Source organism: Phlebotomus papatasi, chromosome 4 (assembly GCF_024763615.1).
Source record: "Phlebotomus papatasi isolate M1 chromosome 4, Ppap_2.1, whole genome shotgun sequence".
Taxonomy (NCBI): domain Eukaryota; kingdom Metazoa; phylum Arthropoda; class Insecta; order Diptera; family Psychodidae; genus Phlebotomus; species Phlebotomus papatasi.
The window spans coordinates 2,102,444-2,119,725 of NC_077225.1; the positions used below are offsets into that span (position 1 = coordinate 2,102,444).

General features: G+C 39.7%; 2 protein-coding genes across 2 annotated transcripts; both read left to right on the forward strand.

Annotated features, from left to right (window-relative positions):
• Window positions 1–4,130: 4,130 nt before the first annotated feature.
• On the forward strand, window positions 4,131–14,881 carry LOC129808493 (uncharacterized protein K02A2.6-like). The gene is made up of 4 exons (XM_055858270.1): window positions 4,131–4,406; window positions 7,167–7,377; window positions 12,829–14,781; window positions 14,868–14,881. The coding sequence occupies exons 1-4, from the start codon at window positions 4,131–4,133 to the stop codon at window positions 14,879–14,881; spliced, it is 2,454 nt and encodes an 817-aa protein (XP_055714245.1).
• Window positions 14,882–14,963: 82 nt separating this feature from the next.
• Window positions 14,964–17,282, forward strand: LOC129808494 (uncharacterized protein K02A2.6-like). Its single transcript, XM_055858271.1, has one exon. It carries the CDS (start codon window positions 14,973–14,975, stop codon window positions 17,280–17,282), a length of 2,310 nt encoding a protein of 769 aa, XP_055714246.1. The 5' UTR covers window positions 14,964–14,972.

Sequence of the window (17,282 nt, forward strand, 5' to 3'; positions counted from 1 at the left end):
ATGAGTTGTTTCCAAATACACCCCACAAAGAGTTGGCCAGTTTGGGAGCGCAGTAGGCAAAGCTGTGCTTGAAGAATTCCTTCCTAGGTCTAGGTACAGCGAAAGGTTCCCGCAATCGTACACCCATCAGAGGACGAACATTGTGTGGTGGCCTAATGATTCTTTCGCCACACCTATTAAAGAATAATTTCATAGTTCGGTATACATATAAGGATCTAAGTGAAAAAATCTTCCAATTTCTGAACAGCGGTTCTGAGCTCTCAAACCTACCCTTACGAGACATAATTCGCAGAAGAATTCTCTGTGATGCTTTAAGGCTACGCAAATGTGAGGGATAAGCAGAACCCCAGAAAGATACCCCATACTGCAGTCTAGACTGCACCATCGTGTAATAAAATGATGACACCACCCCACGCGGGCAGGACTCCCTGAGTCTAAAGAAAATCGTATGGAAAGTCTAAGATGAGCCCGCAGACCCTCAATGTGCTGCTTCCAATTTAAAGCCTGATCAACCATAACTCCCAAATATCGGAACACAGATGCTCGTTGAAGTTCAAAGCATGTGGCCCTGCATCCCTCAGTCCCCACCATCGAATCATCACAGCCATCGGAGTGCACATAAAGCGGCGGTACCCCTGGAGACCCCCTCAAAGAAAAGAACATAAATCTGGACTTCGAACTCAGAAGCATGAAATGATGGTTAAACCACATCTTCAGCTTACCTAAATCCGAAGCCACGTCTGGCAAAACAGACTGTTGGGTATCCCCCGAATAAGTGACCGCCAAGTCGTCCGCATAAGTGGTAGGGAAGCCAGTCAATCCTATATTATGTATGTCATTAATATATATGATAAACAATATTGGCCCCAAAATAGAACCCTGGGGAACCCCAGACTCAATGTACTTGTACGAGCTCAATTCATTGCCAATCCTAACACACTGTCGTCTATGTGCCAGATAAGAACTGAACCAGCCCTTGACAATAACTCTGACGCCCACAGCATGGAGTTTTCTTAATAGGAGCTCGTGGTTGACAGTGTCAAACGCTTCACAGATGTCAAGAAAAACAGCAGCCACTTTTCTATCATCATTCAAATCATCAGCGACTCTTCCAAGGAAAGCCTCTAAGCCCTGTTCACACCCTCTACCTTCCCTGAAACCAAATTGATGATTGCAGAGAATCCCATACCTAGACAAGAATCTAACTAAGCGTTTCTTCATAAGCTTTTCAAAGATTTTAGAGAATATGGACAGTAACGAAATCCGGCGATAGTTTTCCAGTCTATGCCTGTCACCTTTCTTATGGATTGGAACCACCACCGACTTCTTCAGCTCTTCAGGAAATACTCCAGATAAAAAGGACAGATTTACCAAGTGACTCACAACACCAACAATATTCCATGCCACACGTCTTAAAACTGGACAATTAATAATAATAATAATAATAATAATAATAATAATAATAATAATAATAATGTATTTATTCACAATAATAGGATCATCCCTTTTACAATTGTGAAAGAAAAAAAAAGATAATAATAAAAAAAAACTAAAATAAAAAAGGATAAAAATGAAAATAAGGAGAAATAAAGAGAGAAAAGAAGAGAAAAAAAAGAAAAGATTTTCCACATCCCAAGCTTCTCAGGCCTCTATTTGAAAAAATTGGCGAATGGATGCAGCAGAAGTGCGCTTATCATTCGGTATGCTATTGTAAGCAGTAACGCCTTTAACAAACAAAGTTTTATAAAGGCAGTCACTGCCCACTCTAGGCACCAAGAGTCCCCGAACCCTGGCCGAACCCCCCCTAACCAGCAGACTCGACAGGTACTCAGGACATCCGGAAATCAATAGGTGAAACAGGAATAGAACAGTTCTCATCTTCAAAAGGGATCTTAGATCAAAACCAATGAAAACGTTTCTATATGGAGTGATGTGATCCCGGCGACTTATGCCGCAAATATACCTGACACAATCATTAAAGGAGACCGTCAGACGACGAATTGTGTCACTATCCGCCGCAAAAAATAGCTCTGCTCCATAATTAAAAAAAGGAAGAAGAAGCGCTCGCGCGAGGATCAAGCGAGTGCCATAGGGCGTAATGTCCCGGAAGCGTCTAAGGGTATACAGGGAATAGTTGACCTTTCGGCAAATGAAGTGGCTCTCTACAAGAGAGAGTTGTATTGAAGATTATACCTAGGTTTTTGACCTGATCAGAAAAAGGGATAGTTTCACCGTAAAGGTGCAATGGACTGGAATCAATGGTAACTCCTTTTTTAGAAATCACAATAGCTTGCGACTTTTTAGGATTCAGAATTAATCCGTTTGATAACGCCCAGCGCTCAATTTTAGAAAGATTACCGTTCATTAGGTGAAAAGCTTGAAGAGGATCAGAAGGATCACCCTCAACATAGATTTGAAGGTCATCAGCATAAAGATGAAAGGAGCAATTTTTCAATACTGAGGGTAAATCATTAATGAAGAGAGAAAAAAGCAATGGGCCTAGAATTGAACCTTGTCCAATGCCCTTATTTAAAAGAGAAGGGGGCGAAATATTCTCACAATACTTCACGATTAGTGACCTTCCAGTGAAGTAGGATTGTATAAGAGCAACTGCTGAGGATGAAAATTTAAAAAGGGAACATAATTTATAACATAGGAGATTGTGAGGAAGGCTATCAAAGGCCTTAGTAAAGTCCAGCAGGACAAGAATTACGAAGCGACCTCGATCCATTAAAGACGCAATGTCATGGTTGACTCTCAGGAGAGCCGTCGTAGTGCTGTGGCCCTTTCGAAAGCCTGACTGAAAGTCACAGAGGAGCCTGTTGTCCTCTGAATATTGTGATATCTGCTCGTGAAGAAGAAACTCAAAGGCCTTTGATAGAACAGGAAGAAGGCTAATAGGCCTAAAATCAGAGGGAGATTTAGGATTAGAAATTTTGGGAATCGGAACTAGAAGAGCCCGTTTCCAAGAATCAGGATAATTTGAAGTTGTGATTATATGATTGAAGATATCAGTGAGCACTGGAAGGATCACCGGGAGAAGAATTTTGATGAATTGAAGAGAGACGCCATCACACCCCATAGCATTCGACTTGACACGTGAGATAGCTAAAACTACGTTATCCTGCGAAACACAGTTGAAGCTAAAACCCTCCCAGGGCGCGGGGGGCAAAGAAGGAGAAATCAACAGATCAGACGTATAGGAAGAAAAGAATACACACAACTCTTGAGCTGAGATTGAATTGTTTTCACTTGATGACACAGACGGTCGCAGACCAAGCTTTTTAATATTGCACCAAAAAGTTCTTGATGGAAGCTTAGGATCCAAGCACTTGTCAAAATGACGTTTTTTTACGAGATTTAATAAGATTACGAGTTTCATTACGAAGCTTCTTGAATGAAAGTTTATCAGCTGAACGGCCAGATCGTTTCCATTTTTTATATGCAACGTCTCTGCGCTTTATAGACGACACTATGCTATCATCGATCCAGGGAGTCGATAAGGGAGGGACGAGTGAGCGCTTCTTTGGCACAACTCTCTCAAACAAATCATTAACTAAAGTAGAGAAGCCCTCCACCCTCTCTGTGGCTGTAGTCGCAAGCAGGACATCCCCCCAACCAACCTCTGAAGCCGCAGCTCGAGCAGCAGAACCATTACAATTTTTAATGCACGCTGTAATTTTGTAAGTTTTAGAAGGCTTAGGGAGACGCAAACTGTACGAAGCACATATCAGGTCATGGTCTGAGATACCAGGAAGAGGAGCCTGATCGTACATAAATATTCTTTGTGAATCACATGATGATAAAATTATTAAATCTAATAAAGACCCCATACGTGTGGGATTAAATGGCACATGAAAGAGAGAGTGTGCAGATAAAAGGGATAAAAACTTTTTTGATAGAGAGGTGATTCCGGTTTGAACGCTTGAACCGAACAGACGTAAACCAAACAGTAGTCACAGTGAAAAAAGTATAAAGAATAGAAAAGTGAGTTGAAGTGCTTTAAAAGGACAATTAAAGTGTAAATTAATATATAGTATAAAAAATAAATTCTTAAATTGGAAGCCAAAAGGCGTAAAAAAAACAAAGAGTGGGTCCAAGTGGCCCACTCAGAGTGCCACGTGTCAGAAATGGCTAAGAGAAAAATGGAAGTACCCATAGTGAGTGAAAATAAGTTCAGTGTACTGGACGATGATGATGACGGCGGATCAACCGTTACCGTCAGCGAAATGGATGAAGACATTCAGCCGAAAACACCAAATATATCGCCAATCAAGGTGCTGAGTAAAATCAACAATATAAAAGCATTCCACGAGGAATTGACAAAAATTGCAAAAGATGTGCATTTTCGCTCATACACCAACACGAGTAACATCATCACTTACAATAAAGTTGATCATGATGCAGTAAAAAATTTCCTAGAAGAGAAAAAGTGGAATTTCACACTTTTTCAATAAAAACAGAACTGTATAGAAAACTAGTTCTGAAAGGCCTCGATAAGTCCTATTCAGCGGAAGAAGTAATGAGCGATATCAAAATCCAGTCCAAAAATGTGAAACAAGTGAAACAAATGACGACACGAGACAGAACATATAACGCTGAAACAACTTCGGGAGCGAAACAACCGAGACCGAAAATTGGAGTGTATATGGTGTACGTAAGCCGAGACACCATCCTGAAGGAATTCACGGAGGAGATCAGGGCCCTTATTTTGCTGTGAAACGCAGATTTATCACTAATTTCGTGATAGTGCTTGCGTGTGTGAGGCTGGCTTCGGCCCACATTAAATGAAATTGTAAACAAAATAATCACTGTAAAGCACACAAACACCTTTCACGAGACTAAAATTGTTGTCCTTTGACTTACCAACTAAGAAAATTCGCGAAAAACTCTGGAAAAATCCGTCAACTACATTTAATTCCACTGCAGTTGTCAATCTTGAGCACACTCTTGCTTTCGCTCGCACTCTCTCATTCGCTCTTTGGCTGCGTGATAAAATTTCAAAATAATTACCGTTGGACATTCTATTTCATAAATTTAGCCAATTTTAATAAGTTTTCTTGCAACTACTGTGCCAAGCAAGAAAATTAAAATTTTCAATGATTTTCTTTTTTAATTTATAGTTTTCACTATGTGTTTCTGTAAAACCTCGAGAAATCACAGGCAAGGGGAAATATTAAGTTGGAAATGGTGTACAAATTTTGAAAGTAACTCTTATAAATTATGAATTGTCGTAAATATTTTAGACGGATGGGTCAGAATTGGTATTCATAAATTTAGCAGTAATTTTTTCACAGCATGAAACTCATGCTCTTGAGTATGTCGCTGGAAAAACAGAAGAAAAAACACGGAATTGTAGAACGAAGTTTTGATGGGTATTGTTTATGAGTGATTTGTCTGAAATTTCGTGGCTTTTTTGAGAAAGAAAATTTGTTTTCCCGGAGTAAGTAGTCAGATCGAAGCATCTACCGTCGCCACCATCGCAAAAGTTAATTACAAAGTCACCCATTAGGCAAATTTTGCTAAATTCAGTAGAATTTACTCTAAGATGGTTCCCATCATTGCATTGTATGAAAATACAATATTATAAATTTTTGCCACTTTCCACAAGGTATTGTTCTGTTAAAATAAGCTTGGCTTATTTTCTTTGAAATTATTTATCAACTTGGTGGAATAATTTTTTGTACATAGAGTTTGTATCACCAACTTTAAATACTATTATTTCCTTCCCAAACTCTATTCCCCATCCCCGTTTTGAAAGGGGCTTCACAAAAAATCTAGTGAAACAATGGGAATTACATATTTCTTAAAATTAATAGAAAGAATATTAATAACTATTTCTTTGCGTTAAACAGCAATTTTCCACCTCAAATGCATTTAATTTTTCATCTCGGGACCTCCAGGAGCTCGCGAGATAAAGTTTGCGTGATTTTTAAAATAACAGCCATTTTCACGATTTTTCCTCACTACTACACATGCTATGTCGCTGAAAGCGCCAAATCTCCACGCACACAGAGCCAAAGCTCTGTGTATGATGTGTATTTGCATCACGCAAAATCGTGATTTTTAGGCGTGATAAGCTCCGTTTCAACAGCAGATATGTCTTAAGACATAAAATCACATGGGAGAAGCCGTCTGCGAACAGGCAAATCGCGACTCAGTGTACACGTTGCGCTAGATGGGGGTGTAGTGATCCAAATCTTATGGATCACTCTGTAAGAATATTGGGCGAAATTTAAGATGATTTGTAATGATCCATATTCTATGGATCACTCTGCGAAGATAATTTATGGGAGTTGACGAAGATCAAACCCAAAGAGAAATAAAAAGAGTTCGATGGAAGAATTCTCACTTGGAGAATGACAAAAAAAATAAGAGACCATCGCGCAGAGATAATTTACGATCATAATTTATGAGATGTCCACATTTCGTGGGTGCAGGTGCAGTACAAAAAATAGAGACAAAAATAGCACACAACCAATAGTAAAATAAAAAAGGGCATATCGCAAACAACAGTAAGAAAAATAGGGTTCAATGATTGGAGAATAGTGTCTTCTATAGCTGAGATTCTGGTATAAAAGGGCTGCCGAAATTAGTGTAATTGTTCAGTCGCCAGTGACTTCTCTTGAGAGCACTGGTTGTAATTCAAAAAGTGAAATAAATACTATTGGTGCCAATACCTTTTGTTATTCACTATCTGCTGGACCGATCCGACTGGAGGATTTCCTGAGGTGGACGTGTACTTGGAGAAAAATTTTCAATTTCCTAAAAAACCACGGCACTACATTGGTGTTTTCGCCCGGGAAGTGATTAAAGTGATTAAAACACCTTATCACCCCGTGAGGACAACGAACCGATAGACAGGAAGACCAGAGGCTCCCAAGGGCCCATCAGCACGTAGATGCCCACTGAGCCAAAAATTCTTGAACTTCGCAATAGAAATATTGTGTGTGACGTCGTTCAAGACCAGGAACTTGCGGAGGAAAACCGAAAGAGAAGCACTGAGAAGGAATTACTTCCCAGCCAGATAAGCCTTCCAGCGGAAAATCCCTCTGACCAGAAGGAACCTGAGGAGGAGATACTAAAAACTCCTGAAAAACTCGCCTTCTGGGAATACTCCGAGATTCAGCCCGGACGAAGCTTGTATCGCACCCCCCATTCCAAAGAAAGAGCCAGAGCTACATAGTCAGTCTGCAACGTCATCTTTGGAAGAACCAGTGAGCCCTCTTCCTGAAGAAATTACAGAGTCGAAGCAGACAACTGATATTCTTCAAGAGGAGTTCCATACACCAAGCCCCATCATGCAGGAAGACTTCAAGGACGGAGCACCCTTCATGCGGCTGGATCAACGTGTGGCAGCATTTCCAGAGCTCACACGTAAGTCGATACAATTATTCTTTAAGAACGCGGACATTACTTATTCCCTATACAATATTGAAAAAGATCCAAAAATGGATCAATATTTCACGTCATTATTACTTAGTAAAATGAGTGTAGAAATATATGATGAAATCAATGATAATAGTGTGTTAGACAAATATGACCAACTCAAAGGTTATATATTGAATACTATTTATAGAAGTATAGGGATAGATGAGGCAAGGGAAAACTTATACACATGTAAGAAGGAATCCCAAGAGACATTCAAGCAATTCACGCAACGAATTCAAAAAAGTCTCAATATTGCCATCAATGCATATGCGTCTGAATTTGGGCAACAAAATATCCCGGAGAAAATTAAAGCGTCTCTCAATGCTCTTGCAGTTGAAACATTGACAAATGCAATAGCTGACCCAGAGATACGAATTTTAATACGTGCTGAAAAAACGGATAACTTACAACACGCGATTGTTTTAACTGAGAATCGTCTCAGAAGAGCGGGTTATTCAATTAACGAGATTGACAAAAGTAACGAAATTCCGCGGCAGAATATGTCCCCAAATTTCTTAGTCACCCGTTACAATAATAACTACACTCGAAATTCTTACCCACGCATCGCTGAAAGTATGCATCAAAGGTCATTTGTACCAAGAATGACGGGGAACAATATTGAGTCCCAATATCAACCCAATTACAAAAGCGGGAATATAAACAATCATGCTTTCGTTCCACAAATACCGTTCAGACATATTTCAAACCATCTCTCTAATCAACGAGTACCCCCCTATAACAATGTCAAGGACATGTCTTAGTAGGAAAGTATTTTGTGTTTTAGGTCGATGTAAAAACAAGGTCAAAAAAATTAAAAAAAAAAGATTTTGCCACTTGGGTAAATTAAAAAAAAAGCTTCGTGAAAAATTTACATGAAGAAGTCTTTTGGTGGTTAAAAGAAATTTGTCAAGGATAGGTCTTAGGAGGAAAGAATTTTGTGGTTTAGGTCGATGTAAAAACAGGGTAAAAAAAATTAAAAAAAAAAGATTTTGCTACTTGACTAAATAAAAAAAAAAGCTTTGTGAAAAATTTACATGAAGAAGTCTTTTGAGGGTTAAAAGAAATTAACAAGGACAGGTCTTACGAGGAAAAGATTTTGTGGTTTAGGTCTATGTAAAAACAGGGTTAAAAAAACAAAGATTTTCCTTCTTGGGTAAATTAAAAAAAAAATCTTCGTAAAAAATTTACGTGGAAACGTCTTCTGGGGGCTGAAAAAATATCAAGGACAGGTCTTACGAGGAAAGAATTTTGTGTTTTGTTTTAGGTCGACGTAAAGACAGGGTCAATAAAAAAAAATTGGCTACTTGGGTAGATTAAAAAAAAAAGCTTCGTGAAAAATTTACGTGACAACGTCTTCTGGGGGCTAAAAAAAATATCAAGGACAGGTCTTAGGAGGAAAAGATTTTGTGTTTTAGGTCTATGTAAAAACAGGCTTAAGAAAACAAAGATTTTGCTTCTTGGGTAAATTAAAAAAAAAAGCTTCGTAAAAAATTTACGTGAAAACGTCTTCTGGGGGCTAAAAAAAATTATCAAGGACAGGTCTTACGAGGAAAGAATTTTGTGTTTTGTTTTAGGTCGACGTAAAGACAGGGTCAATTAAAAAAATATATATTGGCTACTTGGGTAAATTAAAAAAAAAGCTTCGTGAAAAATTTACGTGAAAACGTCTTCTGGGGGCTAAAAAAAATATCAAGGACAGGTCTTAGGAGGAAAAGATTTTGTGGTTTAGGTCGATGTAAAAACAGGGTTAAAAAAAACAAAGATTTTCCTTCTTGGGTAAATTAAAAAAAAGCTTTGTAAAAAATTTACGTGGAAACGTCTTCTGGGGGCTGAAAAGAATATCAAGGACAGGTCTTACAAGGAAAGAATTTTGTGTTTTGTTTTAGGTAGACGTAAAGACAGGGTCAATTAAAAAAAAATTTGGCTACTTGGGTAAATTAAAAAAAAAGCTTCGTAAAAAATTTACGTGAAAACGTCTTCTGGGGGCTAAAAAAAAATATCAAGGACAGGTCTTAGGAGGAAAAGATTTTGTGGTTTAGGTCGATGTAAAAACAGGGTAAAAAAGCAAAGAAGCTTCTTGGGTAAATTAAAAAAAAGCTTAGTAAAAAATTTACGTGAAAACGTCTTCTGGGGGCTAAAAAAAAATATCAAGGACAGGTCTTAGGAGGAAAAGATTTTGTGATTTAGGTCGATGTAAAAACAGGGTAAAAAAAATTAAAATAACAAAGATTTTGCTTCTTGGGTAAATAAAAAAAAAAGCTTCGTGAGAAATTTACGTGACAATGTCTTTTGGGGGCTAAAAAAAATTATCAAGGACAGGTCTTACGAGGAAAGAATTTTGTGTTTTGTTTTAGGTCGACGTAAAGACAGGGTCAATTAAAAAAATATTTGGCTACTTGGGTAAATTAAAAAAAAAGCTTCGTAAAAAATTTATATGAAAACGTCTTCTGGGAGCTAAAAAAAAATATCAAGGACAGGTCTTAGGAGGAAAAGATTTTGTGATTTAGGTCGATGTAAAAACAGGGTTAAAAAAAATTTAAAAAAAAACAAAGATTTTGCTTCTTGGGTAAATTAAAAAAAAAGCTTCGTAAAAAATTTACGTGACAATGTCTTTTGGGGGCTAAAAAAAATTATCAAGGACAGGTCTTACAAGGAAAGAATTTTGTGTTTTGTTTTAGGTCGACGTAAAGACAGGGTCAATTAAAAAAATATTTGGCTACTTGGGTAAATTAAAAAAAAAGCTTCGTAAAAAATTTATATGAAAACGTCTTCTGGGGGCTAAAAAAAAATATCAAGGACAGGTCTTAGGAGGAAAAGATTTTGTGATTTAGGTCGATGTAAAAACAGGGTTAAAAAAAAATTAAAAAAAAACAAAGATTTTGCTTCTTGGGTAAATTAAAAACAAAACTTCGTAAAAAATTTACTTGAAAACGTCTTGCGGGGGCTAGAAAAAATTTATCATTATCATATGTCTTAGGATGAAAGGACATTGTGTTTTAGGACGATGTAAAGACCGGGTCAAGAAAAATAAAAGAAAAATATTTTGCCACTTGGATAAATTAAAAAAAAGCTTCGTTAAAAAATTACATGAAGAAGTCTTTTGGGGGTAAAAAAAAGATTGTCAAGGACAGGTCATAGGAGGAAAGGATTTTGCGTTTTATGCCATAGTAGAAACAAATAAATTGTAAAATCATTGTCATTGTAACATCTTAATGCGCAAAATTTAATGTAAAGCTAAATTGTGAAAAGCCTTGTGTAATAGCGCTGTAAAATAATTAGAAATTAAGGCATTCTTTTTAAATATCTTGAAGTAAAGTGGAAAACAAAATTTCTCTAAAAGGGATAAGACAGATTTCAATTTTTATATTTAAGGTAACTCCGGTGACTCTGTCCATGCCTCTATCACTGAAATGGGACCTTTTATATAATCAGAGCAGGAGTTCGTAGACAAACGAAATGCAGTACTATGTGTTCCTTACAAGAAGAAAAAGAGACTTCTTAAATATTTTATTTGACTTTCAGTATAGAAATTGATTTCTTGACAATCGTACTTATTTTTCTTAATTTTTAACCAATTTAAAATCCATTGTACCACTTTTAAACAGCGCCTAATCTTTTTATTATGTCTGAAAACATAAGAAAACATTAAGACATTTTTTGTTACTTTTTAGATCAATATAGAAAGTGAGGAAAAAAAATAAAATGTTTGGAACGTCCTATATCCTCAAGAAATTTGCTTTGTGCTTAATAAGTAGATGTTAAAGATCAAATTAACGCTTGATTCTAATCAAGGTGGCCCCCTGAAGAATTCCACTTGATAGAGTTTCCATAGAGTTACATTTTCAGTGCGCTCTAGACAGTTTCCAATGAATTTTGCTCTAAACTAGAGTGTTTGTATTTTTGTAGGAAGCCTCTATCACACAAATCATGCATTTATAGTGGTCGGAACGGGGGGTCATATAGATAATAAGTAATCCTAAGTATCCTTTACGATCAGCAAAAGACAGTACTTCAATATTTTTTAAAGTTTTCTATAGATGAATTTTCAAGTTACCAACTCTAGGGTAAAATCTTGGCAATTTTTACTGACATTTCATGTTTGAGCCACCTTGCGGCGATTTCCCAAACTTGGTATGTTTACAAACATTGTAGTACAACTCATTACCTTTCCAATGAGCTATCATTAATTAACTTCTGATCACTAGAAGATGAATTATTAGCGAATATGTGAGTTGGCACATTCTTATTTCTTAAAGTTTTGAACTTACCAATTGTTTTTTTAAAAATCTATTTCTTATCCGATCTCAATGAAATTTTGCAAAAACATTGTCTACTAAATTAGCAATATTGCACTAAAATATTGAGATAAAAATCTCAGTAGTTTGTCGTTGAGAAATTTATTCCCGGCGAATTTATGAATTTTTGGTGATTTTCACTGTACCTAAAGTGGCCTTGGAGCACCTCTAAACAACGTCCGATATTTTTCATGTCTAAGAAGCATTTAATTGTCTCATCATATAGAACATTTTTCCACCTGGGCCAAAAAGACTTTTTTTTTTGAAACACCCTAGTGGTGGCGCTACAAATAATTACCACAGATATGGAGAAAATGTTTTCAAAGTCCCAATATGTCAATAGAATATCGCAAAATTTCATAGATTCTTTATATGTTAGTGAAAATGCAGAGACTGGTTACCGTTAGAGTTTTTATTGAAAATTCATATAGTCACACCCCATTCTATAATAAATCGTTTTAATTATCATATTTTGCCTATTAAAAAAAAATATTTTTTTAGGAAAATTCTGAAACGCCTCCAAACAAATCTTTCATGCTTTTAATATCATGTAAGCATAAAAATAAAGGTTAAAACCTTGCAATTATTGCTAAATATAAAAATTATTTTTGACTTGCAAAATTGTGTGGTAAAGTCAATGGTGGACACCCTATAAAAAAAAGGAAATCAGACAAATCCTACGAATGTCGTACGACAATTCCATTAAATAAAATAATTGAATTCTGTTATTTTTTGTTAGGTGGCAAAATTTGAATTACCCGCCACCTAGAATTTCCCTCATAGTCAGCGCACAATGACTACCGTGACTACCGGGCGCTGACCATGAGGGAACCTCATTTTTCTATCCGTTACTTTCCACCCGACCGTCTTGAAGTAAAAAACCACCTCTGTAAAAATTTTTATTAAAGTGAATTAAATATATCTGTTGAACCCAAAAAGTGTAGTTTTTCTACCACGCGTGCACCACGGGATTCGGCGACAATTCTGGGATTGGATTTTACTAAATATTCTTCTATTTCCCAGGTAAATCCCGTAACAATACACAACAGAACTGGCGACGAGGATGGGATTGGATTTTACTAAATATTCTTCTATTTCCCAGGTAAATCCCGTAACAATACACAACAGAACTGGCGATCGAGAATGGCTCAAGCTGGGAATGATCCTCTGTCTGGGTTTCTTACCGCAATTGAGAAGCTCATAGATGCCAAGCTGAAAGAGGTTAAGCCAATTGTTCCGGAAGCCACATCATCAATACCTGAAGTGTCCATGGATGCCCTTGCTCGCTCCATAGCAGCATTTACGTTCTCTCCGGAGGACAATATGACCTTCGGTGTGTGGTATTCCCGGTACAAGTCAACATTCCTGAGCGATGGAAGCAATCTCGACGATGCAGGACGTGTGAGACTCCTTCTCCGTCGACTGGACAATACTGCTTACTACAGATATGCCAATCTCCTACGTCCGATAAACCCAGCAGATCTCTCATTCGATGACAACATCTCGAGACTTTCCAAGTTGTTTGGAAAGGGAGAGTCTCTCTTCAGTCTTCGTCGGAAGTGCCTACAGCATGTGATGAAGGAATCTGAGGATTGGGCAGCGCACGGGGCTGCTATCAACAGCCTTTGTGAAGATTTTCGGCTAGGTGAATGCACGCCTGATCACTTTAAGGCATTGATCTTTTGCATCAGCATCCAAAGTGACAAGCATGTCTTTGTCCGGGAGCAGCTACTGACATGCTTGGAAACTGAGCCCTCAAACAAAATCAATTTGGGGTTCCTGATTGATGAAGCTCAGAGAATTTCCAATATGAAGAAGGATGCTCGTCTTGATATCACTCCTGCCAACGTCAGTGCTATCCGGAAGACGCCATCGCGACCCTCTTCACAGTCTGACCGCCCGCCTCGACCGTGTTTCCTGTGTGGCGGAATGCATTTCATCCGGGACTGCGTCCACAAAAATACGAAATGCCAGGATTGTGATACTGTCGGTCACAAAACGGGTTACTGTCCCCCTAAAAAGGGTCAGGAAGACAGCAGAGGAACCGCTGGAAAGCCCAAGAAGAGGTTCTTCAAGAAGAAGAAGAAGGCATCGGCAAACACCTATGCAGTTTTCACCGCTCATCCGAGAGGAAGAAAATTCTTGACTCCGCAGATTAACGGCCACTCAGTGGATTTCCAATTGGACTGCGCTGCGGATGTCTCGGTGGTATCCAGGAGTACTTGGGAGGTTCTTGGAAAACCTAACCTCTCAGAACCATCTGTTCATGTCAAAGATGCTCAATCACGTAGGATTCCCATCATTGGTGAGTTCCAATGTGACATTGTGCTCCATGGAAAGCAAGCTCGAGGTCGATGTTTGGTATCCGACAATGCCAAGACGAACCTGTTCGGGATAGAATGGATTAGTGATCTCGGATTGTGGGATGTAGCGCCTAGCGCCTACTGTTATGCAATTCAAGAAGAAATTGACACCACGAAGGCTGTCAAGGAGATCCAGGAAGCTTTCCCAGACGTTTTTGGAACGGAAATTGGGAAATGCACTCGTGTCACAGCGACAATCCATCTAAAACCCGATGCCGTGCCTATCTTCCGGCCAAAACGCCCTGTTGCCTTCCATCTGCTGCCAACTCTCGACGAAGAACTGCAAAGATTGCAGGGATCTGGAATCATCACTCCAGTGGAATACTCCCCTTGGGCCGCACCCATCGTCGTGGCACGCAAAGCGAATGGCAGCATACGGATTTGTGGAGACTACTCTACTGGTCTCAATGAGTCCATCGAGATGAATAACTATCCAATTCCGGATCCAGATAGTTTGTTCAGCCGCATGTCCAACAAGAGTGTCTTTAGCCATATAGACTTGTCGGATGCATATCTACAAGTGCCCATGGATGAAGAATCGAGCAAATTACTCACCATTCATACTCCTCGGGGACTTTTCCGATTCAATCGGCTTCCACCTGGCATCAGGAGTGCTCCAGGAATTTTCCAGGAAGTCGTGGAGCGCATGCTTCAAGGAATTCCGGACGTGATATGCTACTTCGACGATATCTGTGTCGCTAGCGCAACTCCGGAGGCCCATTTCTCAACGCTGAAGAAAGTCTTTCAGAGACTAAAGGATTTTAATTTCCACGTCAAGCTCGAGAAATGTAAGTTCTTTGTCAATTCCATCAAATTTTTGGGCGTAATTACAGACAAAGATGGCCTGCGACCAGATCCCGACAAAACACTGGCTATTAAGCGAATGCCCGCTCCCACAAACGTCACTGAGCTGAGGAGTTTCCTTGGAGCTATCCAGTTCTGGGGAAAATTCGTGAAGAACATGAGTGATTTACGAACTCCTTTGGACAATTTGCTCAAGAAGGGGGTCAAATGGAAATGGACACCAAAGTGTGAAGAAGTTTTTCGCCGTTTCAAGGAGATACTTACCTCTGATCTGTTGCTTACGCACTACGACCCAAGTTTGCCCATTATAGTTGCCTCTGACGCATCATCTCACGCACTGGGGTGCGTGGCTTATCACCAGTTTCCTGATGGCAGCATGAAGGCATTCTATCACGCCTCTAGACGACTGACAGACACAGAGACGCGATATAGCCAGATCGAGAAGGAAGCACTTGGAATTATTTTCGCTGTAAAGAAATTCCATCGTTTTATTTACGGCCGGAACTTCACACTATTGACAGATCACAAACCTTTAGTGTCTATTTTCGGCAGCAAAAAGGGTATTCCAATTCACACGGCTAACCGACTCCAACGCTGGGCACTCATACTATTGGGGTACGATTTCACGATCAAATACACATCCACCACAAGTTTCGGTCACGCAGACGTACTATCCAGACTGATTTCTAACCACAAACATTCTGATGATGACGTAATCATCGCTGGAATTCAACTCGAAGAATCATTTGACGAGATGGTTTTGACAGATGCAACATCTCCATTACCAGTGAATTTCCGGATGATCCAGAGCGCGACCAAATCATCAAGTGTTCTCCAGGAAGTTGCTGCGTACGTGAAAGGTGGCTGGCCTTCTTCCCAAAAAGCCGTGAAAAACAGGGAAGTCTCTCGCTATTATAAGATCCGTGATGCTTTGTCATTAATCCATGATTGTGTCTTTTACAGGGACAGGGTAGTGGTACCTGAACAGTTTCGGAGCAAAATCCTCACACAGCTACATGAAGCCCATCCGGGAATGTCACGCATGAAAGCCCTGGCACGCAGCTACGTGTTTTGGCCAGGAATTGATGAGGATATTGAGGAGAAAGTGCGCCATTGCTCCGACTGTGCCACTGCATCCCGGTCCCCTGTAAAGACCGATCTCGCATCATGGCCACTGGCTACCCGGCCATGGCAAAGGATCCATATCGACTATGCCAAGTACAAGGGAGAGTATTTTCTACTCATCATCGATGCCTATACCAAGTGGCCTGAGGTATTTCAAACATCTTCCATGACGACCTCACTGACCCTCCAGAAACTATCGGAAGTTTTTGCGCGTCTTGGACTTCCTGAGGTCATCGTCAGTGACAATGGGACTCAGTTTGTCAGCGGAGAGTTCCAGGAATACTGCCGCGTCAATGGAATTCAGCACCTTCGCACTTGTCCATATTCTCCATCGTCTAATGGGCAATGTGAGCGCTTGGTCGATACTTTGAAGCGCTCTCTGGAGAAACAGGCATCGCAGAAAATCGACATTGCTCTTCAGAGATTCTTGGCCAATTACCGTGTAACTCCTAACGAGTATGCACCATCAGGAATGTCTCCATCTGAGGTTATGTTTGGACAGAAAGTTCGCACAATCTTTGATCTCCTCAAACATCGTCCAGTGGAGCCCCTGCAGCGCAATGAGCAAATGGAGAGTGATTACAACAAACGTCACGGAACAAAACAACGCTCCTTCCGGAAGGGGGAGGGGGTATACGCCAAGACATACGCACAAGGAGGAAAGTGGAAGTGGACTCCCGGAAAAATCATTGAAAGGCGAGGATCTGTTACTTACAATGTTCGCCTAACCAATGGACTTCTCGTCAGATCTCACACAAATCAATTAAAGCACCGTTTTGTACAGCCCGGGAATTCCTCTGACCAATCTTCTGCTGCTGTGCCTCTGTTCAATCACTCATCACCATCTCCACCACTTGCTCCTGTGCCAACTCGATCTTGCGTCACGGAGACGTTGGATCGCTCATCTCCCACAAAATCGCCTGTGAAGTCACCACAAACACCAGTCAAATCTCCAGTGCCTGGAGGTTCTCGTGATGAAACCTCATCCGAGGTGACTCCACCACGCCCTGCTCCAATCACGACGAACTCACGACACTCTTCACCACGATCAGCTGTCACTATTAGTTCGGACACACAAGACGATAGCGACACACTTGATTCGTCTAGTGGTGTCTCGGCTAATCCGGGACAAGAAGTTGCTCAAGAGGATGAGCTAACCCCCGCTGATTCTCCAGAACTCCCGAGACCCGAACACACACCGATGTATCGCCGTTTGAGGGCAAGGCCATATCGCATTAGCGATCGCTTCAAGGGTAAAGACTAG

Coding starts and splice junctions, on each gene's coding strand:
- LOC129808493 (XM_055858270.1), top strand. CDS start 4,131: ATGGCTAAGAGAAAAATGGAAGTACCCATAGTGAGTGAAAATAAGTTC. Junction 4,407..7,166: donor ATAAAGTTGATCATGATGCA/GTAAAAAATTTC, acceptor CCCATTCCAAAG/AAAGAGCCAGAGCTACATAG. Junction 7,378..12,828: donor AGCATTTCCAGAGCTCACAC/GTAAGTCGATAC, acceptor TCTATTTCCCAG/GTAAATCCCGTAACAATACA.
- LOC129808494 (XM_055858271.1), top strand. CDS start 14,973: ATGCCCGCTCCCACAAACGTCACTGAGCTGAGGAGTTTCCTTGGAGCT.